The sequence below is a fragment of the Nasonia vitripennis genome, chromosome 4 (genome assembly GCF_009193385.2).
Source record: "Nasonia vitripennis strain AsymCx chromosome 4, Nvit_psr_1.1, whole genome shotgun sequence".
In the NCBI taxonomy this organism is placed as follows: domain Eukaryota; kingdom Metazoa; phylum Arthropoda; class Insecta; order Hymenoptera; family Pteromalidae; genus Nasonia; species Nasonia vitripennis.
In genome coordinates, this window is record NC_045760.1 from 11,324,539 (window position 1) to 11,348,641 (window position 24,103).

Consider the following 24,103-nt stretch of genomic DNA (forward strand, 5'->3'; position numbering starts at 1 on the left):
TTCGCGATCTTCAAAGCTCGCAAAATAGCCTAGACTCTTTCCCAACGACGACAGCGTTACTCCGCTCGACTTTCTTCTCGTGTTATACACTATACACTCTGTACAGGCTATACGTGCGCGGGCGGCACTTTAAAGAAGGCATCGATTACCATCGACCTTCGTTTTCTTTTTCGCGCCGAGGCTCGAACCTGATCGCTTCCGACGTCGCTCTGCAGTTTCACCTGCGCGCGCGCGATTTATTTTCCGCATACCAGGCATGTCGCGCGGTACAAGCTTGCCGCCGCCGCCGCCGACTCGAAAATTATCCCGCCAGAAATGGAGAGCGCGAGTGTGTCTTGATATAATTAGTTCGATCGCTGCAGCAATTTGTTCCTTGCGATCTACGAGCATTGATAAATATGCAGGCGATAAACCGATGGTTCGGTGCAGGCAACGAATGGGGTGATTCCAATTTTCATACAGCGAGAATAACGGTTTATTCTGGGTTGGACTCTTGGGAGAGAACTGTATATATAAATTTAGTGCTTCTTTGAACGGTCTAAAATTAAAGTACGAGAAATGCCCGAGTATATTTTGATTCGAGACGAATCATATCCGATTTCGTGGTCGTCCCAATCTGTTAGTGGATTTGCGGTCAACGCTGTGCGACGCCTCGGTGATCTGGTGAGTGTCTCTTGTCACTATATACGCGAGCTACGTGGGAGTCGGACGAGTTAACGTCTTTGCCAGAAAAACAAACGTCGCGCATGATACGCGCACGTGCCGTGTATAAGCGTCGCTTTGCTTCGTGGAAGTTGGCTCTTTTTCTAGCGTCTTCCGCCTCTGCTGTGTGTATATCACCCTTTTTTTTTCTTTCTACAACACAGCGTAATAAGTTGACTCTTATACTCGACTTATACTTTTCACTTTGTCGCGTTGAAGATGATTCATCCTATATACCAAAGTCAAGTCCCAAAAACGTAACAAAAAGATTCCAACCCCGTAAAAAGGAAGTGATTCTCACTTTCCTAAACGACACAAAGTGAGGACACTACAACGCTCCTCAGCGGAACAACCGAGCTTCACCACTATGATACTTGCAAAGTTGTGTCGTGTCACGGTGGCTTTACATTAGACGGGTCGATTGAGAAACGCGTTTCACGCCTATAATTCGAGGTATATTGTTACTGCGCACGTATATACCGATACACACTCGGACATCGCCCGTCATGAAATGTCACACGGCTCGTAGTATCTAGCACGACGTCGCTTTGTTCTATTCGTTTGGCACCTCGATCGCAGCTGTAACGTGCAAGTGTATTTTTAGAATCCGTGATGCTCCGGGACGACACGCAGAGCTCGTTAGCTTGTCCGCTTTCCAATGGGGTGACATGTCTGCATATTTTTCTGCATGTAAAGCATCGACGTTCGAGAATCGACTTTTACGCGGAGGAAGGCGGGCAGATGCGCACAGGGATAAACGCGCGCGTCAAACTACTTCATTATATCTAGCTGAGCTCGACGATCGTGCGCGTAATCGGCGTCGTTAAACCGGCGGCGCGGCGCCGTCGAGAAAATAACAAAGCCGAGGCGCAGTTTTCTGGAAACTTCTTATAGTATTACACAGCGCTAATGAGTATTTATATAGGGGAATGACAGGACATTAAATCTGACTTGCAAGAGAGAAGTCCTTAACACGTCCAGTGCAATCTGCGGACGCCATCAGAGGATTTTTATTACCGCTCGCACAGCTATACCTATAAAAATGATAGCTTCATTTTCTCACGGTTCCCAAGACGCGCAAAGACGTGACAACTAAAAAGCTGTAATAGTTCACATACTGCCAACCAATTCCTATGAGAGATGTACTGCACCTGCACCTATAAGACAAACGCTAGCCGAACCTACCACAGCTACAACAGTGAAAACAGACGCATGCTGTAGCATCGCTCTCCAGGAAGTAGCAATAATTCGGAGCTGCCAGACATACGTTCTCGCGCACAGCTGCAGCGTCCGGATATAGCCCTCGGCCGGCATACATGCACGCGCCGACTGAACATCTCGGAGGTGCACTTGAGTTTGACCGAAATTCGGTCTCGGGAGGCCAAGTTCGATCTAAGCCTGCAGCGCGAAATTACTTGGCCGAGGTATATACGTAATTAGGATCTTCTGGAACGCGGCGGCGGTGCACGGGTCGCGGAGGAAGAAGAAGAGAAAGAGTTTTGGGATAATGTACGCTACTATTTCGAGAACTTTGGGGAATATTTCGGAAGATAAATCAATTCTGCGGTGAATCGACGAAAAATAATCTATTTTTAACCAGATTTTGCCGAGCGTCTGTGTACGTGCACGAGACGAAGCTGTGCACACACGCGAAGCGTGTTATTATCGTCCTCTTCTCGCATGCAGCGCCTCGGCGATCAGAGTGCGCGCTCGACAAAAACGAAATTCCTCCCGCTGTATCTTCTGTAATTTTAAGATCGAAGGGGGCATCGCAGCCAATCACGTGCACGTATACGTTGTGTGTACGTACACGTTTTCGTGGGAACCCCGATGGCCAGCGATACCTGTTTTTCTTTGCATTCTTCCGCGCTCTGTCATGCCTCTCTCTGACCTGCGTCACCCCCACCTATACAATATATAAGCGTGTAACGTATACACGCACTGCACACGCATACCGAGGGGCGATAATTGCAGAGCCAAAACACCGGCGACGACGCGTCGGCATCAATTTGCCTCGCGCTAATACACTTTGCGCGCGCGATGCATGCATACGCGTATACACTCGAACAGACAGGTAGTATATACACATCTCGCGTAAGGGGCGAGGATATTCGCTTACTCGACGGCAGCAGCAACAGCGAGGAGGATCAGGCTCGTGCGCGACCTATGCAAATTGCCCTCCGGCGGCGCGGCAGCACATGGGGGCGATTCTGCTGATTCGTTCGCGGACTTCTGCCGTGTCACTTGTACTAACTGTGCCATTGTTTGTCGATGACCTTAAAAGTTCGGCTCACATATTTGCATGCATGCATTAATGCATGCGGGATATACGTATACCTACGTGAGCCTGGAGTACACCTCGTACATTACCCGCGCATTCTTGGTGCTTTTAATAAGAGAGCCCTGCGATGCTACCGCTGCTGCTGCTGTTATGCTGGAACACGCGAATGGAATGCGAGCTGGGATAGATCGTGTTGGGTTTATAATTCTGTGTGTGCCGCGAAGGAGAAACTTTTGTTTCTATCAATTAATTCATATATCGTCCGTCGTGGGTTCCGAACGAATTTATAGTTATATCGGCGTTCGACGAAGCCGGTAATCTTTCCAAATGTTTGTTTTCTCACAATATGAAGCCGCAGACGGCATACGGGCTTAGAGATTATTCCCACATAATAATGAAGACATTTGTGCGGCAGAGACCGATGATCTTCTCAATCATACGGATCGGCCTTTATGCGCTCCCGTCGATTCCGTGCGACACGCCGGCGACGCTTTATTATAATTCTGTTGACATACCGTACGTTATTCGGCAATACCGATACTGATGTGGTCAGCCGCGCATCTGTTGTATTATTCCGCCTCCAAAGCTTCGAGACTCGGCAACAAAAGGGAAAGCTGAAATTGGGTCGCACGAATGACCGCCAGTTCAAACACGTCGGACATCCTCGATCAGAACTGAATACACACACACGTTAATCTTCCTACTAGCCTCCGCAGTGCGCGCGCGCGCAAACACGTGTGTATATACCATAATGCGAAGCGTGAGAGCAGCAGCAGCAGCTCTGCGGACAGCATAACAACCGGTCATCTTCGGAAGGGTGTCATCTGGTCGAATGAGGGAACGCCCCTTCCGGCGACGACAGTAGTGCAACATCGCTCGAGTTTATTAATGCCCGCAGTCCGAGATATCGGGATGAGAGAAAAGCTCGAGCGCTATATCCGTCATTTTGTTGTCGTCGTCGTCGTCGTTGTCGTGTCCTTCGCTCTCGATGTTGCTGATGATGAGCTGGATTCATATAAGGCACGCGCGCTTTGACGGATATCATTTGAGCGAGTGGTGTACACATATTACGCTTGGTCGACGGATGAGAAAAAGAAAAAAGTGAATGTTTAATGAGCAGGTATACTCGCACGCGCGCGCACCTCGCGTCCGATTTGAAGTTTCGAAACGCGACACACTCTCCGCACTGGTGTGTCATTAAAGCGTTATTAGTGCCACCGTGCGAGCGCAAGTATACGCGTTTTATCCCTGCCGGAATCGACTGAGCTGTTTGGACACGTACGGCTTCATAAGGGGCTTTTCACGCGCAACCGAAATCTACTTAAGATCTCTACTCCTGGTCGTTGCGCTATCGATGAACCTCTGCAAAAACGAGCTCGACTGCTCAACAACCGTATATAGGGGCGAATAACGTTATCATATCGTATACACGTCCACTACTACCGTCGTAGAAATTGATTCGCGGTTCACATGAGAGTAAAGCACGCGCCGATAAAACGTGTAAAATTTTATCGACGGAACGCGCAAACTGCCTAAATACTCGCTATCTAAAATACTCAACTAATACCACTCCACACGGCGATATTGCGCTCGTACAAAATCTCCTCTCATCATTATATAAGCTCCGGCGCACACGAGCGTCTAACCAGTCATTTTCGACGAGCGCTCGCGATCATCCCGAAAAAAATTCTTTCTCCAAGTCGGTGTGTATAAACACACGCGCTTAACGGTAATTGAATTTCAATTTTACGAAAGCGCCGTCAATTTAGCCGACTCTCCAATGTCACTCGGTCTCGCGCGTGCGCTCGTGGCGAAAGGACTCGACAAGCGAGAGATTCGAGAAGATCTCGCACACACGCGAGCGCGCGCGGCTAATTGCAAGTAATCAACGTTAAAGCGACTAGATCAAAACTGCGCGCACCGAAGAAGCTGCGCCGCCGCTACCGACGACGATTGAAGCGTTTCTCCGCGCGGGTAGCCTCTCTCTAGGTATATCATCGATGTAAATAAGAAATACGATAATAAGGAGACGGGGGGATATAGCAGGAGAGCGCCGCATATATCGGGTACGTATATGTGCGCGGGAGGGTTACGCGGTGCACGTGTGCGTGTCGTTATTTACCATTTTATTCATCATCTTTTCTGCGCGCCGGGGCTGTGTGGCTCTATCCACCTCGATATTTTGCCTCCCTCTCTAGGTGGACGTGCGCGTGTACACACGCCGCAGCGGCGAAGTTTAATGACGAGAGCGCGGCGAGGTAAAGGTCGCGCGATAGAGCGAGGAAAAGCCGAGAACGCGGCGCGAGCAACATGTCTATGCGTATAGCTATTTGCATGCTAAGCTATGGGGAATTTCGTGGCCAGGTTTATGTGTATTCTCAGAGTTGTCCTGCTATCGTGCTTATCACGAGCTGTTGCTTTAATTTACTTGTCCTGCCGAGAATACGTTGGGCTGCGAGTATCAGATTCTGATTTGAAATTGTTTAAGAAATTGCGATGATAAGTAGAAATAGCCAAGTATGTCGAGACAAATGTTCTTTGGTTGTAATCGACTGATTCTTACGATAGCATCGCAATGGAGCAAAAAATTGTTTGAGTCAAAATCATAAGCCTCTCCCCGCGCGTCATCTAGATATCGAAGCTAATACAAAAATGTCGCAGCAACACACGCAGACTACAATATGCTTCGGGGACCTCGACTTGATCGCTCTCGAACAAATTGCGCGCGGACAATGCTATCGACCATCTCCGCACTATATACACACCGGATCCTCTAGAAAAGCACACGATAGAGAGACACACACTGCAGTCAGAGAGAGGCCCTCCGGTCGCCGAAGACTACACACACAACGCATTAATTTATTCTCCTATTACGGGCATTGCGCCCCTCGGATCTCTATATACTCCGCGCTTCTTCCTCCTCTCTATCTCTAACCATCGCGAATAGGCTACGCGCATTACAGCCGCACGGCATTGTGCGCCAGGCGACGCCCACGACGCTCGTTATCGAGTGTACACGCGGATTGGAGCGTCACGACGCCATTGTCTCTGTGTGTACAACGGCGGCGCTAACGAGCTCTTGGCTTGTGCCATTGTGGGAGGGTTCCTCTGCTGATAGCAGCACTGAATTGCGTGTATTTTGCATCGCTCGGTGACGCGCGTAACTCGACTCCGCGCCGATGCCGCGATCGGAAAGCTCGTCGAGTTTGACGTGAAAGTTTGCGTGATGCCACTGTTATACATGTCTAATGCGGTTTCTAGAACAATGCTAACGAGGGAGGGCATTGATTGTCGAAAGGTTGTCAATACGACTCGCTTAATTGCGATTGCGGAAACGTATGTAATACGGAGAAGGCTCGTTAAAAATATGTCGATTCAACGGCTTTTTAGAGTAGGGGAATAAAAGTGACTCATATATTCTCCTCTTCGGGAACAATCTGTCAAAAAATCTAATTAGAGCTCGCCCTCGAAACAAGACGAAGGAAATCTCAGTGAAAATATTGTCGCACAAAGCCCCGCAAGATTGATCGATGACGCGCAACCTGTTGAGACGAGCGGCTGTGTAATACAGACGTCGAAAGATTCACTCCCCGTGAAACCGCGAAGAGAGCACAAGAACCACCAGCGGGCATGAATTCGAGCGAGAAAGAGAGGAAGGGAAGCCAATTAAAGCGGCAAACGCGTTCTGATTAACTCCTCAATTACGCGACTCGGCAGCGCTATATATACTGCAGACTCCCCAGATTTTCGGGGACAAACAAAGAACCGACCGATAGCCGGCCAGGGTCACCGCGAAGCCACCACGGGATACGTACTGTGTACATATTATAATTGCGCATATTAAAATGGCGTCGCCAGAGCACCGTTGGCTTCCCAGCCAGCCATCTTCAATCAATAATGGAGCATCAGGGACCATGACAACAGATATACGTATACACGCGCGCGCGCGTATATAATATGCGTGTATAGAGAGATAGAGGTACCCCTTTCCCCGGCTTCTCCTCGAGCCCCGAGGCAAGGGTTGGCGGTCGCCGCTGCCTTTACCTTCCGTCGCATCCTCGCTCGCTCTCTCTATCTCTCCCCGTCGTCGCCACACACACAGACACACGCGAACCCATTCGGTACATGGGATCGACCCTCTTTGTCGCTGTCTTTGTCTTGGGCCGCCTCGATATCGCGCTGCTCGGGTTACATCCGCAACAACCCGACTTGCGTTACGATGCCAACCCCTTTCGATAATGCTATCTGGGGGTTTTCCGATCTCCCGCGGTGTATAAGGGAGTAGTGTACGCGAGGTGCGGAGGAGCTGACGGTAACGACATCCGACGATGTGCACGAGCGAGCGAGAATCCATTCTGGGCTGCCATTTGAGTGAAAGTTAGCGGCGCGTTGATTGATGAAAGCGATAGCTGATCCTTGCCGAGCGCGCATATAGTTTTAGTTGAATCGCCTTTTGCGAAAAATGCCGGCTCCGTTTTGCTTACAACGGCGGTAGCATCCGCCGCTGCAGCGGAGAAGCACGTCCCTCCGAAGAAAAATCGTCGGTAACGATAAATTCAAGCTCGACGCGCTGATATAGCAGCGTCTCCCCACCACACACACACGCGCCGACATTCGCAGATAACTCCCGGCACATAACGACGCGAATAAATAACAGTTACGAACATCAGGCCTCGGTCACGTTTTATTCGTCTAAAACACTCCTAAACGCCTCGGCTCTCTTTCTCACCGGTGCAAAACAAAAGCAAGCGCGCACGCGAGACGTATACATCGGCCGAGCTCTCAAATGTTTACTCCGTCGTATAATCTAAGAGCAGAGGGAGAGAGAGAGAGAGAGAGAGAGAGAGAGAGAGAGAGAGAGAGAGCGCGGGCGCGCGTTAATACCTTTGAACCGCGCAAATCAGGCTCTCAGGCATTTACAGCGCTGCAACAGAGCGCACATACAAACTCTCTCGCGCGCGGTGTAAAACGTCTCAATCCCTCGCGCGCCCGGATCTCAAAGTTGCGCGCCGTCACGCTCGTACACGCAATAAAGGGAATAGCGGACTAATAATATATAGTGTCCATGCGCGCACAGGAACAAGACGCCGCTCGGCTTTATAGTCCCTCGTTGCGGAGGGAGGGAGAGAGAGAGAGAGAGAGAGAGAGAGAGAGAGAGAGAGAGAGAGAGAGAGAGAGAGAGAGAGAGAGAGAGTATGTGCGGTGCGGTGCCGCTCAAAGCCGACAATCCGGGATCGCGCGGGGGACACGCCAGGGGCGCAACAGCTTGATACATCGTTACACGCTGTATAACGTTCCCTTCCACGTGAAACTCGGAGGAAGAGAGAGAGAGAGAGAGAGAGAGAGAGAGAGAGAGAGAGAGAGAGAGAGAGAGAGAGAACATCCCTGCGAGGAACCCCGCCGCCGACGCCGTCGTCTGCTTTTTCGCAACCCTAATGCGATCGCTCGGAGATCGACGCGCGGCAGGCCATAAAGGCCTCGATTTACGCGGCAGCGGCGGCTTTGGCGGAGCGCGAAAAATACCGGGCTTCTTTTTTATTAGCACCGGAGCCGCGCATATACGTGATAAACGTGGGAAGTTTCTTCGCGGTGTGTGGGTGCCAGTGCGCTTATAAGGGATCGAACGGCGTTGTACATCGAGTTCGTCTTGCGGACTTAAATGACTATGACTTAGTTGGAAATTTTTTCAAGGTGTATGCAAAATCAAGTGCATGAAATCGGACACAACCTCTTTTGGTGCAGGTTTTGGAGAGGACGATTAAAAACAATTGATAAAGTAAAAATAATCCGCTAAAAACACCTGCCTAATGAATCATCAAACGACGATTGCTCACTGAAAATTGGCGAGGACCCAGCTGCAGCTCACGTCTAAATTTTCCACCGCAAACAATGCTCGATCACACGCCGATCCTCCTAAATATAGCGGTGAGCATCGGGTCTGGCGTCAACCATCTTGCCCGAGAAAGATATATTCGCGACAGCGTCATAGGCGCATCGCGTGCATGGGCTCGCGTTTTCCCGCGAAAGAAAGCTACTGCTTATAGGAGCGAAAGGGTCGTCGCGATGCGATCGCCCTGCGGAGCGTTTTTACGGCGACATCAATTACTTTAATACCACGCGCGCGCGAGGCTCCCTGTAAGCAACGTCGCTCTTGTCGTCGTCATCGTCGACGACGAAGCTGCTTCGGTTGGTTCGTTCGTTGCTCGCGAGGTATATATATATCGTAGGTTATAGGTGTTGCCGGTCGTAAAAGCCGCTGACGGAACTTTCTTCGGCGAGTATAAAGACCGTAGAAGGACTTTCAGCGAGGGAGAGGTCGCCGTTCGCGTGATTTTCGTTTTTACGAATTGCCGAGCTACTGTGACGATAAAATTTTATGGGCTCGTTTCTATCCGATGTAATTTTATTAAAAATAATGCAGACTCTGGTTACTCAAAATCTGATTGCTTTGTAGGGATTGAAAGGGCCAGACGACCGATAATTCCGTGTTTTCTAAAATTTCGTTGCGTCGCACTTTTCAGATATAAATAACTTGTTACTAGAACAAAGGCGGAGGCTGAATCATAATACATGATGTCGGTCTCGTGCCCTCGCGCGACGAGCAAGTCTCAACGACGCTTCTCTCGCGCCTTAACGGCCCAATAAAGAATACGAGGCTGCTATTTGAGCAAGCGCTCGCGGATATACACAATATAAAGGTGCCCAGACGCCGACGACGAGGACAACAACAGCTTATGGTGCACGAGAAAAGCTCGTAGAAAAAAAGAGAAACGCAAGAGCGAAGTCTCCTTTCATAGTTCGCGCGATCAAAGTTCGCGCTCAGATGAAACTACCTATACTCTCTCGCTCAGTTGTGGCATCAGCGGCGCGTTATTTTAGCCTTTCTGTGTTGCAGTCCTCGTGTGTGTGCGCACACCGTGTTCTTGGCGCGAGAGCTGAGAAGATCGAGGACGAGGCCGACAAAGTATATACATGAAAAGCGGCGCGGGATGAGCTGTCGACGGGCGTCGATAGCGCAGAAAATAATGGCTAATAAACCCCGGTATCGCATGACGTTCCGAGTTACATTAAAATTACTGCAATGAGGTTTTTATGATTGATGAATGCGGATAAGCCCCGTCTATTATGTACGTGCGCTGTATGTGTGTGGGACGTTAGCCCGTGCGCGAGTTTCTTATAGGCGAGTTTTATGAATTGTAAAAGAGTTGTCATAAGTAACTGGAATAGATTAAATTTTCGCGGAATTGTTTTAAAGGATGACTTATGACGCGCGGGGACTCCCGGGTAATTGTTTCGATGCAGCCTCCTTTTGAACTTTTAATTGTCTTGAGAACGCGCTGCGCTGCATCATTGTCAGGGCGAGAGATTGGTTATATGGGCTATTAACAATGCGCATTGGCAACGGCAGAGTCGGTATTGTTGTGGCGGTGAATTTTTCAAACGTAACGACTCGTTACAACAAATCACTGGCGACGTGAAGCTCGCTTTTATCGCTTTATTATACTAAGAAGATAATTATCGAAGGAGTGTCGCGTATTCTTTACTGCGCTGTCTCTATTATCTCAAAGTGTCATGACTGTTTCGCGGAATTCAGACAAAATCTATGCTGCGATCGAGGCGAAAGAATACAGAAAGCAAAGACTCCGCTACACACACGTCGCGTTCACCACAAATTCATTACGATTCACCTGAAAAACAAAGCGGACGAGGACCGGCTGCCGGTCGACAAACACAGAGGACGATTCCCGAAATCGCATATCGTCAAAACGAGGCCAGTAAGCCGAGCGAACGTAAATAATTAACGTGTGTGCGCACTCGGGGCGAGTGTGTGCGGTTTCGGATTTGCGGTTTCAGCAGCACGCGCCCTGTCGTGTGCCCCGCAACTTTAATAACAGCGCGCGCACTCCTCTTAGTTTTTTCGTCGCTCCTCTCCCGGAATTGAGGCCCAGCAGACTCGGCGCACTTCTCTCCGGTAGTTGGTATATAATATGAGTATAGTTATAGTTTGCCGACGCGCACGCTTCTTCGGTATTTTGCTCGTTTTTGAAAGGAATATACGGGCCGGATTTTAGGAGAGAAAAATTGCGCTTTCTAGGAGGTATACACCGGGTCGCCGGTTTTCGGCCGAAGTTGGGTAATCACATAGATTACACAGGAGCTCATGCGCTGTTGCTGCTGCTCTGATTTTGGGTTCGAGACTTGCAAAGTGCTATTTCATACTCGAGATTTTGCGTCGTAAAAAGTTAATGTTCATTGTAGAGATTTTCGGCAACGTGCTGTTCAGAAGCCATCTACACTGTATACTAATTCCGACTTGTTATGCCGGAGAATTTTAGTTATTTGTACAAAACTGTATAACGTCGGGATATCAAACAGCATATCACATCATAATAATCAATAAACAAGCAAACATCGAAGCCGGATAGCGCGGGGCAATTACATCGAACTGGCAATTACATATTTAAACTTTTCTTATTCGGCCTTTTGCCAAACGCGAATCAATTTTCTATTTAATTTCAGGTGCACTGAGAGAAAAGATTCCTTGTCGCAAAGAAAAGTTCTTAACTGTTAAGAAAATTGGATTAAAATATGGAGAAATCCAAGCGTCTTAACAGTTAAGTTTACTGATGTTTGAATTTTGTACTAAGTTCTTAACATACGAGTCTATTACTACAAAGTCAACGAGAACAATTGATGATCTATTAATTTAGTTCGGGATTAATCTTTCGATTATTCGAAGTTTCATAGGGCTAGACATTAATACATCATTAATCTTACTTTGAACATCTATTTATTTAAACATTATAAATCTCTACAAGATACTACATACTTTCCTTCGGCTGTTACATGAATTTTTATAGGTCGCATATAATAATTTAAATTATACAAAAACCACTTTTCTTTCTGCATTTTAGATGGTAACTATTATAACGTAACATTTCATACTATTTAGAAAACCAATCGTCTGACAATCTTTGTACATAAAAAATATTTTATTCTCAGTAGTTTTTACGATTTTTTCGATCAAACCAATTACGGGATTGTCAGACTCATCGTTGTACAAAAATATTGCATAGTTTGGTCGATACAGAGCTCCATTAATTTTTACAAAATTAACTTCGTTGTCTACATTTTCAGTCACCTTTTTTTTGAGAGCCCCAAACTCAATTATATTTTTAAACTCCTTATTTATATAAAAACGATAAGCTAATTCAAGCTGCAATTTTGTTGATAAAGTATGAATGATGTAAATTCTTGAAGTCACAACACGAGCACACTGTTTAGCTTTCTTGTGAAAGGCTTCATACTTTTCACACGAGTAATGCTTAGTAGGTCCCATTGCTCTAATACAATCGGGATAGTGCAAAATAATATGGTGTTTTGGTTTTAACGGTTCATCGAAAATTTGTATATACAGCTCGTTATGTGATTTCAATAATTGACTTAAATAAGAAATTTCATTTTCAGTTATAGAAGCTTGAGTTATTAAATCAATAATATCAAACAATGTTAAATACAGTTCCCATGATAAATCGTCCTCCGGAACAAGATCACCGATTATAATGCCAAAATAGGTAATTAAATATGACATCTCGGCTGTCGTAATACTTAGATAACCGCCAACAATTTTCGATTCCTCTATCGATGATAGTTTGTTTCCGTGATCTGCGTCCGATTCACAATCCAGCTCTTCTAACGAGTCTAAAATAAGTCTATCGTCTTTTGTTAGCTTATCTTTTAAGATAGCAGCTGCATGAGAAAAGACATCATTCCATCGTTTACATATATTCTCAAAAGGGTTTAAATATGTTTGTAAAAAATCCTTTTCAATCTGCAACAAAATAATGATGAGTAATAATAGTACACAGTTACATATGTATATTTAAATAGCCAACACTTACAAGTTCGAAACCATAAGATTCTTCTAAAATTGGCCAATTCTTATAAATATCAGCTACAGTTTGATATTCTTGATTCTTGGCATCAGTCTGGCGCAAATTGAATGTGAACTCCCAATGTTTTAGAACTTCCCTCTTCTCTCTATTTATAACAAGCCATTCTTTGCTTTCAAGGGCACTTTGTACATCTGTAATAATCAGACCCAACTACATGATTAATTATCATTTTATAAATTATTTTATCTAAATAAATTAATTTATTTTACCTAAATTATTTGTAACTGGCACTCGTTTTGCGGTTGACTGACATTGAGATGAAAGTTTATGTGATTGTAGGATGTACGTACGTCGGTTTCTATATTTATCAACCAATTTTATCAACCAAACTAATACTTTAAAATCATGGTCAGTTAACCTTCTAGAAAAATAAAAATAAAAATTAAAGTAGAAAGTCATTAAAATACATTGATATTAATATTTTATGCGACAAATATCTTTTATACTTACAAATTGTTGTCTCTTAAGAAGTGAAGAGTAATAATTTCTACTAAGTACGATTGAGAAGCAGAACAAAGCTCTTTTTTCGCTTCATATACCCTCAATATCGATGGCCCAAGAGCATGGTCTTCCAGCAGAGCTTTGAGATCTAAGTCGTTGACTGCAGTTGATATTCGTTGCTTTTTACAAGCTGGCTCTCCATCAGGAGTTGTTTGATTTTCGACGTATTCTACATCGATTGTATCTTCGTCATTTGCTTCAACTTCTTCTGTAGTTTCAAGACCTTGCAATTCTTCTTCTTTCAACGAGTCCTCAAGTAACGAATTTTCAGTTGCCGAGAGTTCGAACTTTATCTGTTCATTGACTTCAATCTGAATTAATAAAAAAGTAGATTATTAATTTAATACTGGTTGACAAATGTAATTCACATACAAATTTTGAAAAAAAAAATTATTTAATAAGCTAAGAAACAAACATACATGTTCACGTAATTTTTTTTTAAGCAATATACGCACACCAGCACTTGGAATAACATTTTTGAGTTCGTCAGGATCATCCATCAAAGCATTCAGAGCATCTATAGTTAGTATATCATTCTCTGGATAAAATAACATACAAGGATAGGTTAACATTCAGCAGAAAACTGTAAACCTAATCCCGAGCGATACGTCTAATCTCGAGCTCGCGATCTGACATGCATAACGAATCCTTACAGCGAAATTGTAAACAGTAACGATCGGACACGATGAGCAAGCAAGAAAAGTATGAGGCGGTAATAATAGGAATCGCCGTGCAGCACGTCTAAGGACGCGCGCGCGATGCATGTTGGTCAGTGTATTTTTTTTCTAGGCCATCGAGTTTATTAAAAACAAACGTTTGTCTTTTTCGTTTCACTTGGCCGGCACCGAAACCGAATTCCCCGAATTCCATGCGTCGCTCTCGGCGAGTCAAATCTCTCTAGCAATTGCTTAACCTCACTTTTTTGCATGCAGAAAATCAGCGGAAAAATATGAGTATAGAGTAACTTACGTTTAAAAACATCTACTAAGTTCGGAAAGCCCCATGACTTGAGTATGATGTTCATTTCTGCAAAGGTGCTTCTTTGTGGCAATGAGATAAAGAGACCACGCGCCAAATGCAACGGCGGACGCCGACTCCAGCCAATTCTCTCTCGCCTTCTGCCGTCTGCGATGAAACACCGTCAGCCTGCTGCCTCCCCGACGAAGAGATACTTCTGTCTTCACACTTCTTCACAAAATTTGTCACACTCGCGTACTTCTTTCAAAAAACTCGATTGCGTGAGACGCAATACTCCCGAAATCGGCCGACTGCATGCGCCTATGCCGAGTCGTGTATACAATAACCGCCGCGGAGCTTGCCGTGGAGCTCGCCGCTCGGTCGGTAACATTTTATCGACGGTGTGCTACGATCGCTCGTAGACATTTGCTCCGTCTGCTTCTTAACTATTAAGAATTTAGTCTCTAATAAAGAAGAACTTAGGATTTGTATCAAATAAGCGAAATGAAAGGTACGGTTAAGTCGCGAATTCTTTGTGGCAAGGATTCTTTTCTCTCAGTGTGCGGATGCGCATCGGGCAACTAATGAGCGGTGTCGTAAAGAGCCGTTGGTGGCTCCTCGGGTCCGGAACGAAAACCAAAAAAAAAAAAAAACGAAAAAGTAGTTGATTGTCACGAGATCGTAAAAAGACACGGAGTTAATTAGAGGCCCGGCGTCAAGACAGAAGCGCTACTGCAGCAGCAGCAGCGGTATAAAGTACTCTGCAACGGCTGCTTACACAACTCCGAGAGAATTCCAATCGGCTCATTTTCATAGCCGCTGCTGCGCACGCGCGTGCATCGGCCGAAACTTCCTTAATTCCAGAGCTCCGAGAGACGAGAGGCTCAAATTCACGGTCGATTGGCGCCCGATCGTATTAAACTGGAGGAAAGCTGCGCGGACTGAGAAAAAAACGGGACGGGCATGAGGAAGAAAAACGGGGACTGGCGAGTAAACACGATGCTTGTCTGTATAGTGAGTTGCGTGAAGGGCTCCGTGATGTACTATTTCCGTGCTTTTCGTGCTATACTCTTTTGATTTTCTGAACTTATTTTGGGTAATTTTGAATTTCGACACGATAAAAGGTATACGGTATCTCTGCACTTACGAACGAGCCTATTTAGACGCCCGATCGATTTTCCGTCTAATTAATAACACAATTCACATACGAGGAGACTGCCATACGCGTCGAATCGTCAATGCTAGTAGTTGGCAACGCCATGTGTTGCGTCTCCACCTCTGCATATAATTTTCAACCCCTCGCTAAGGTATAATACCTGAAGTGTGTGCCGCCCAACTTTTACGAAGGCACACACGCATCTGGCGAGCGGCGGCAAACTACGCGTATAGTCCGTATAGATATATATTGCATACATATATGCCTTCCGAACAACGAATCTCTCTCTCTCTCTCTCTCTCTCTCTCTCCATTTCTTACGCTCCTTCTTTCGTCCTTTCGTCGAACGATTTAGAGAGAAATCATGCGTCATTCCCGAGAGACAAGCTGCCGTGCACTCGCTCCTTTTTTCTGCGCGGCTCTCGACAGGGCATTCTCGTTTTCTTTCATCCGGGACAGGGCGTGTGATGACCTGTCGTTGCTGAAATTTCGGGAACTTATTTTATATTTTATATATATTTCGGGAACGCGGCTCTCTCGCGGGTTATACTTGTGAGTTTTTCAGGGTCTCGCCTGATTTTTCGTGCTCAAAATGCTCTTGTCGCTGCTGAGGTAAGTACATTCGTATAATCGGAGCGATTGATGGTTTTTTGGAGCGAAAATGAGAAGAGCTCTGCGGTATGTATACACGTATAATTTGACCTCGATTGCTTAATTTCAGTTGTGCCAAGTGCACTTCTTCGACAATCTTCACCACTCGATTTTTTGCAGCATTTGTGCAAAGTAACGGGTTTGGTTTAAAAGATGAAAAAATAGCTTTTTATGATTTCGCATCAAGTTAACTTTTCTTCAATGAAATGATACTCCTTTATAACATACAATTAACATCCACTCGATCCATTTAATTACAACTTCAATCTCGGCATCGTACGTCAACAAAACAACGCATTATAAACGCATATCGCTCAAACAAAATATCACGTACACTTTCCCATCGCATCATTCAACTAGAAGGCACATTTCCACGGAGCTCGATCTCCATTCAGAGTATTAGCATTGATAAGAAGAATACGTCGATTCATAAAAGAATCATGAGGGCCCCGCAAGCCCCGCTCCACACACATACACACATGCTGAATAGATAAATGAGAATCTCTTCCAGCTGCAAAGAAGTCTCTTTCTCTCTCACTCTTTCGGACTCCTTTCGCTCGCGCATATAGAAGCGACGTCGAATCCGAGCCGGATGATGGACGCACTGCTCTGACGAGGAATAGTAACCCCGTGAACCTCGACACGTACACAGGCATACACATACGTAAACACAGGCGCGAGTCGGATGGGTGAACGGGGGGGGGGGGGGGTTCGTTGACGCGCGAGTGACCGCCGTTGGGGAATGATGGCGCCCCGTACGGCAAAGAATGGAATTATTAAGCAGATGCACAGCGGCCCCCTCGCGGAAGAAGAACCCGCCAGCGCGCGCGCGCCGCAGTGCGCGATCGATTGTTCGCTGCGGCGTTATTTTTCGGGAATTAAAGAGAGCTCGTTCGGGGAAGAAGTTATGGACGACGGCGCGCGCCGCAGCCGCTTGTGTACAGTGTGAAAAGGGTTACGTGCGCAGTGTGCCGCGCCAGCAACGCGAGGCGTGAAATGAAAATTTACATTTTAATTTGATGGAGACGCGAAACGTCGTTGCTGCCGCGACAGATTATGAATGCGTCGAATACATCAGAATTTAGGGTCGTCTCGCGAGATTGTGCGGGATATTGAAAAAATCTCTCCGGGTAAATAAGCTCGCGCGGTAAGCGTGTGCGAGCGATAAAATCGCGCGACTCTGATGTACGAGCAGTTCTTTGTGGATAAAGCTAATTATTAACGGGTCGGTGTGTATACGCGTGCTCGCGCGAGAAAAAATATTGTATAATGTATATTCCCCCGCCAATGAAGATGTTTTTACGGATCGCGAGAGAGTTAATACGGCCGGGGGTGTAAAGCGGCCGATATACCGCGTTAATTCGCTTGTTTGCGGACCCGAACGTTTACAATGCACGCGCGCGGGATTATGAATAAGCAAAACTCGCAGCGCAAAAGGAAAGTATGGCGCATAAACAATTATGCAATTATGATACTGTTTGGTCTATAACGTAGTATGCATATGTAGCACAGGCGCGTATTTTAGGTAACGTGTAACGAGAGCGCAACTTTCGGCTTCTGTGGGCCGATTGGTCATGTATGAAATTAACTAACTGCGTCAACAGCAACGCTGTAACGCCAATTAATACCACGTTTACACAGCGACTTGTTTAATTTGCGCTTATCGAAAATTGCCTACTCTCTCTCCGAGCCTGTGCGAAAGAATGCGTGCGGGGCGCGTTTATAATTTCACATACACGCGCTCTCGTATACAGCTCAAGAATACACGAAGTTAATATTTTACGGCGTGCATATATTAAACGCAATTATTATTTATTCGAGCAGAAAATGATGCAGCGGTTCGTGTAAGTTCTATAATAATATTCCGAAATTCACGTATGCTCAGTTTTATACGAATTTTTCAATTCAACTTAACGCTTTACCCCATCCCACTGCAGTTAAAGGTATACCATATCGTCGGCAGCAGCGACATAAACAAAGATGACAAACGATCTATTAATAAAATAAAACCATACACAAGCCATCAGCCTTTAGACAAACGGCGGCGGTGAGTAGTCTCAAGCTTCTCTCGCGAGTGCACGTCGCGCTTTTCACATCCGTGTTTAGCAGGCCGAGATACAACATCCCGATCTAGCCGGTCCGATCTAAATCGCAGTTGCCGCCGCTGCCGTCCCTCTATACACAGCAGCAGCACCAGCCTGCCGCGCACCGGAGATATATAGCTGAGTATGCCTCTCTCTCTCTCTTTCTTTCTACGTATACGTGTTCGCGAGAGCGCCGTTTATTCTCCCCGCTTCTGCCGCCGCGGCAGGGAGCGCAGGTGTACGAGCCGCGATGTTCCGTGCAGACTTTGTCCGTCTTTCTCTCTCTCTCTCTCTCTTGCTCGCGCGCTCGTTCGAGTTGTCTGCGGGCTTTGCGCGCGCCGCGCGGAAAATTTATCGCGCGAGAGGTGCGAACTCGCGACACGCCGTGTATTATACGCGCGAGCTTCTTTCTCACACGCGTGTATGTATATGTATGTATATGGATATGTGTGTAGGTGCCGACGCTCCGTATTAAGCGAGAGATCGCCGAGTAATGCATACAAATGACCAGCCGGCCGGCCGCTGGTTTATCTTGCCGTGGATGCGAAATCCATGTTTGTCGTTGGGTTTTTTCGCGCTTCTGAAACGCGCATTCCATTGCCGTTGGTTTGTTATTTCACGCGGCTCGAATTGATCTACGCGTCGTCTGCTATTAATCGCTTGGCATTGGAAGCATCGAAATTTCAGGAAGCAAAAAGTCGGAGTTGCAAGCAGCCGTGCGACCGAGAGGGAAAAAGGCGCATAGCTATATAGTTGCAGCCAGTCGGAATCGGCTCTGATTCAATGCCCTTATTCGCGCGCGGTCAGCGTAGCAACAGCTTTTATACACGTACACAGCGTTGCGGCGTTATCGCGATACAGGTGCGTGCCGCGGAAGACGTGCGCTTGGTCGTTAGCGGGGGACAAGTGCCCTCGCTCTCTCCTCTCGCTGCGCGGCCGAACGATGAATGGCCCACGCAAAAGTTTAGAGGGAACGTGTCGAGATATGGCGAGGAATCGCGCGCGAGCGCACGCTGCATCGGAGAGTTTATAGATCCGCTGAAATATGCGCCGAGATATTTCAATCAATTAGCGAGGCATTCATCGGATTCGTCGATATCCGCGCGGGCACGTATACAGCACACGCGTGTGTATAGTGGTATACACCAGCTCTCTCGGCGGACTCGGCGGAGATTTTCCGCTGCTCTGCCGTGCGCGTATGCCGAAGCGGTGTAAGGGTGTGTCCACAATTGAACGTATACGTTAGGGTTTACAAGGGGTTTACGTAGAACATAACGTTTTGGGCAGTACTGGCAATCCACTGTAGCAGACTGCAGTTGAAACGAAGGAACACACCTGCTCAAAATTTAACCTATAAAAATGTTTAAATTTAAATTGTATGGTAATAAATTGTAAAATTCTTTTTTCAAATAAAATTATAAAATGTTGTAAGAGAATGTATTATAATAAATTAGTTTCTGATTAAAAAAAAGGTCTACCACTGTCTCAAAAACAGAAAGGATAATAAATAACGCACATTTCCAAATGAAAATTTTATTATTATAATTAGTTAAATAGCAAAGGCAATGATTGTATGATTATGTTCTTCATTGTATAAGTAAGCGATTAATAGCTTCAAACTGAAAGACGAATCATACGTATTTTATTTTAAAATAACTTGAAATTTTGCTCATGCTAAAATTTTGTCCAGCATATAGTTTATAATTAATTGAACATAGTTTTGACATTAAATTTGGTTTACAATATATTGCTTCAATCTTCAGAAAAGCCATTTTGAATTGATGTCTTGCAAATAAGTATCGATGGGCAGTTTTGTTTAATTGTTCTCTATGACTCTTTACTATTCGATATTCTTGATGATAAAAACTTGGGCCAAGTTGTATAAAACATGCTCTAATCTAAACATAATCATACAATCATTGCCTATGCTACTTAACTAATTATAATAATAAAATTTTTAATTGGAAATGTGGACCTTTTTTTTTAATCAGAAACTAATTTATTATAATACATTCTCTTACAACATTTTATAATTTTATTTGAAAAAAGAATTTTACAATTTATTACCATACAATTTAAATTTAAACATTTATATAGGTTAAATTTTGAGCAGGTGTGTTCCTTCGTTTCAACTGCAGTCTGCTACAGTGGATTGGCAGTACTGCCCAAAACGTTATGTTCTACGTAAACCCCTTGTAAACCCTAACGTATACGTTCAATTGTGGACGCACCCTAAGAGGAGGAAAAAGAGAGTCCACGGGAGCCCGCGTGCAAGAGATGACTCGAGCCGAGCGGATTTCGAATTTTTCGATGGGCTACGGTTATAAAGAAGAGTTATTTGTTGTGATTCAGAGGAGTGAGCGGGGAGTGCAAGGGTGTTGCCTAGCACCGATGCGGAAATGAAGCTTTTCGTTTTTTTTTGAGACCTACGAGTAGCGAAACAAAGGTTTCCTCGCCGATTCGTTGGGTATGAATTATCGACGAGCTTGAAATATCATTAAATATTAACAGTTCGACGGAGCGGAATAAAAATCATGTTTATTTTTCTATGCAGCTCGCAATTAACGCACGCATAAAGTCAATAAATCAGTGAGATATATCAACGGCAAGTGTATACCTCTATTAGTCATTCACGGAATATATACGAAGCACAATCAATAATTGGTGCGCAGTACATGCGAGAAGACGATTAAACTTATAGCGCACAATCTCGCCAAGCGTATTACTAACGAATCGCAAAGCATAGTGTTTGCGAATCGCAATGTAATAAGCGTTGAATTAAGAGCGGTATGTAGCTCTTATGCGGCAATCGCTCGCGGTAAGTAGATTTTTGAAGATGCCCCGAAGGACATAACCCGCACATCGGGTCCAGTATGAAGTCCTTAAAGCCGATCAAACCCCATAAACGAATCGTTACACTCGCTCTCGGTCGATCGATCGACGAAAAAGGAATATATGTATATATTTCAAGTGCCGGAGTGTAGAGAGGGGGATAAAGCCCCGCGTAATCACTGTAATTTTGGATCTCGTCCACGGCGGTGCGCCGCATAATTTTTGGTTATACTCGTACGACGATTTATGTGACTGCGGGGACGCAATTGCCGGCAACGTTTTATCCGATTCCATTAAACCTCATTACACGCCCATATATGCCTCGGACAGTCGTGTGTCTTGTCATTTAACCTTGGGAACTGTCCGGGTAATGCTTTTTGCTCAAAGTCTCTTTTATCATCGTTTTTGCAAGACATAATTCATCGCTCGTGATTGCTATGACTCAATTATCTTTTGGCATTATTATAAATTGCACGAAAACAATTTTTAGGTTATCCATCATCATCGTGTCCTTTATGCAAAATACCTAATTATCGACGTACGCACATATTATCCCTTCTGCTGTATACGCCAGGCTCTATACGTCCGGATAAAACGAATCCAGACGTGACTAATTTTAGATCAACGCTGCGGCTCTGAATCATCTTAAAGTGCGATGGTCAATGAACCCAGCTCGTAACGATTATTTTTACTATCGCCTTCCTTCATAATAAGTGCTTACCCACCACGATATTGATTGATTGCACTAAATGTCGACGAGGACAATCAAAGCAAACAATCTCAAAACCTAACCTCGAAATCCAAAAAACTTACCGGCGCAGGTGGATGTAGAGCAGCCCTGAGCGCGTTGTTGTTCCACTTTCGCTGCTTTCCAGCATAGCTCGGTCTTCCGTAACTGCTGTTCCTCTGCTGCTCGGGGTAGCTTCTCTGTTGATGCTGTATCGACAGCGTCCTGAATCCCGGGTAAGGGGTCGGTTGAAATCCCTCGGCGTAAGTCTTTGCGTGAAACTCGGCCTCGAACCTCGGGTCGTGACGAGTGAACGCGTCGGCCGACCTGTAAGCCTCGTCCGGTCGATTTTTCGCGACGCCGCCTGAGGCACGATCTGGCGAGAAGGACGGCGGCGTCTGGGGCAGTCCGTAGAACGAGGCCGGGAAGCCGGCGAAGGAGGGAAAAACTCCTGCCGCGGGATTGACCTGTCGATAGCCACCCGGATACGGGATGCCGTACTGATCCAAACTGTTGTTTTTATGGTTGGCCTGGGGCAGCGCGTACTTGACGTCGTCAGCCTGCTGGTGCTGCTGGAACTGCTGACGAAACTCCTCGCGCACTTCCAGCTTGGGCTTCCGCAGCGAGGCCGGCTCCTCCGCGGGGCTTTTCTCTCGCTTGATTCTGACCTTGCTCTCGGCCAGGTCAACGCAGTCGTGCTCGCTCTTGATGGCTCCGAGCGTCGACACTGTGCGACCGAGACTCGTCTGCTGCATGGTTCCCGAGCGCCCGCTCAGCGCTGCCGTCATCGAGGATATCTCGCCGTTGTCGCTGACATCGCCCGCCGAAGCAAGAGTCGCGCTGCCCGACAGCTTGATGTCCGCGGAGTTCTTCACGCGAGCATCAGTTTTTCACAAAGGGAATGTCACTGGGTGCAAGAGATGGCGTCACTAAAACTCATGAAATGCCCAGGCAGAGCCTGCTGAAAAAATCATCCATGAATCGTGAGCCGCACGAGTTGCTCCGAGCCCTTTCAGTAGTAACAGCGGTGTCGAGCTGCACGAGCGACAGTTTGCTGCTGAGGCAGGTATCTCTCTGTCTCGCTCTTTCACGAGAGCACGAGAGCTGTCTGCGGTGGTTTTAGGCCGTGGCGCTGCGACGCAGAGAGGGGGATGTGCGCCAGGCAGAGGCGCGGAGAGGGGATTCCCCGGTGAGCTGCTGCCACCGCCGCGCTCTGCGTATATATGTATACGCGCGCACACACACTCACACTCGCGAACACACGAGAACACTGTGCTGCTCTGCAGGCAAGGGCGGCGTGACAGTTTCCGTGTCACGTGTCGTCCCCGCGCGTCGTCGTCCTTAGGCCCCGCCTACGACTCGGGTTTTCCCTCTCGCGCGCGCACACAAACGTTCTCTCTCTCACTCCGTCGAGCGCGGGTCACACTGCAGCACTCACTCGCTCGCGAGATGTCCCTTCGTCATTTGCCGGTCACACGGCAGACGGCGAACAGCTCCTGCGACGGCTGCGCCGTTGCACGCGCACTTATTCGCAACTGGCACTGCGCGACGAGGCACTTTGCTGTACAGTCGAATCGATCGCTTTCCAATGTACATGCAGTTTAACAATACTCACGGTCTACGTTCCAGCAAACTGCAGAGAAAGCACGGAGCACGTCGATATAAGGGCGCGCTCGCGCGCTCGACTGTCAGAGGCCGCGCGATGAAAGAGAAAAGGGCGTGTGAGCCGCCGCGGCTGTTCTCGAGCTGAGGGTAGGTAGGGGAAGCAGCGGAGCAGCAGCAAACTCGCGGTTATAGTTCGCGGCGAAGCAGCAGCAGCAGCGGCAGCGGCATATAATATACGCGCGCGCGGCGGTAGTGTGCAAAGAGAGCCGAGGAGCCGGTCACTCGGTCGGGCTGATCCGCACGGCGTACGTATTCACGAGGTTGCGCTCGACTCGGGGTTGCTGCTGCTGCTGCCGCTGCCGCCGCGATAGGTGCGCGCGGAACCGAGTCGGAAACGCACGATTACGGCCGAATCGGGCCGAGCGATGAGCGCGCGCGCAAGCAGTCAGCCGAGGAGCTTTATCCTTCTCTCTTTCGCTGCTGCTTTTTGGCTCACTTTCTCGCGCGCGCGGCTGATGATGCTGCTGCTCGTTCCAATCGAATCCGGTAGAGAGCTCGCATGTGCTCTCTCTCTCTCTCTCTCTCTCTCTCTCTCTCTCTCTCTCTCTCACTCGCTTTGTGATGACTGTCGGCGGCCGTCTTCGTGTGTGTG

The 24,103-nt window shown here is 46.8% G+C and overlaps 2 protein-coding genes across 4 annotated transcripts in view; both read right to left on the reverse strand.

Annotated features, from left to right (window-relative positions):
- The window catches only part of LOC103316520, a 218,758-nt gene extending 194,974 nt beyond the window's left edge, over positions 1 to 23,784 (reverse strand). The window contains exon 1 of one of the 2 annotated variants that reach the window (XM_031928540.2): positions 21,933 to 23,784. In XM_031928540.2, coding sequence (XP_031784400.1) covers positions 21,933 to 22,634 — 702 coding nt within the window. In that variant the 5' untranslated portion in view covers positions 22,635 to 23,784. The remainder of the gene's footprint in view (positions 1 to 21,932) is intronic. The other variant, XM_016988100.2, reaches the window with a different exon arrangement.
- LOC100114950 lies at positions 11,758 to 14,918 on the reverse strand. 2 transcript variants are annotated; one of them, XM_008210387.2, is made up of 6 exons: positions 14,410 to 14,918; positions 13,860 to 13,978; positions 13,390 to 13,751; positions 13,149 to 13,300; positions 12,886 to 13,070; positions 11,758 to 12,815 (listed from the first exon to the last, which is right to left on the reverse strand). In XM_008210387.2, exons 1-6 carry the CDS (start codon positions 14,462 to 14,464, stop codon positions 11,895 to 11,897), a joined length of 1,794 nt encoding a protein of 597 aa, XP_008208609.1. In that variant the 5' UTR covers positions 14,465 to 14,918; the 3' UTR covers positions 11,758 to 11,894. The 2 variants fall into 2 exon arrangements, with proteins under 2 accessions (XP_008208609.1, XP_008208612.1); XM_008210390.3 differs by lacking the exon at positions 13,860 to 13,978 and having other exon boundaries at positions 14,410 to 14,917.
- Positions 23,785 to 24,103: the final 319 nt, after the last annotated feature.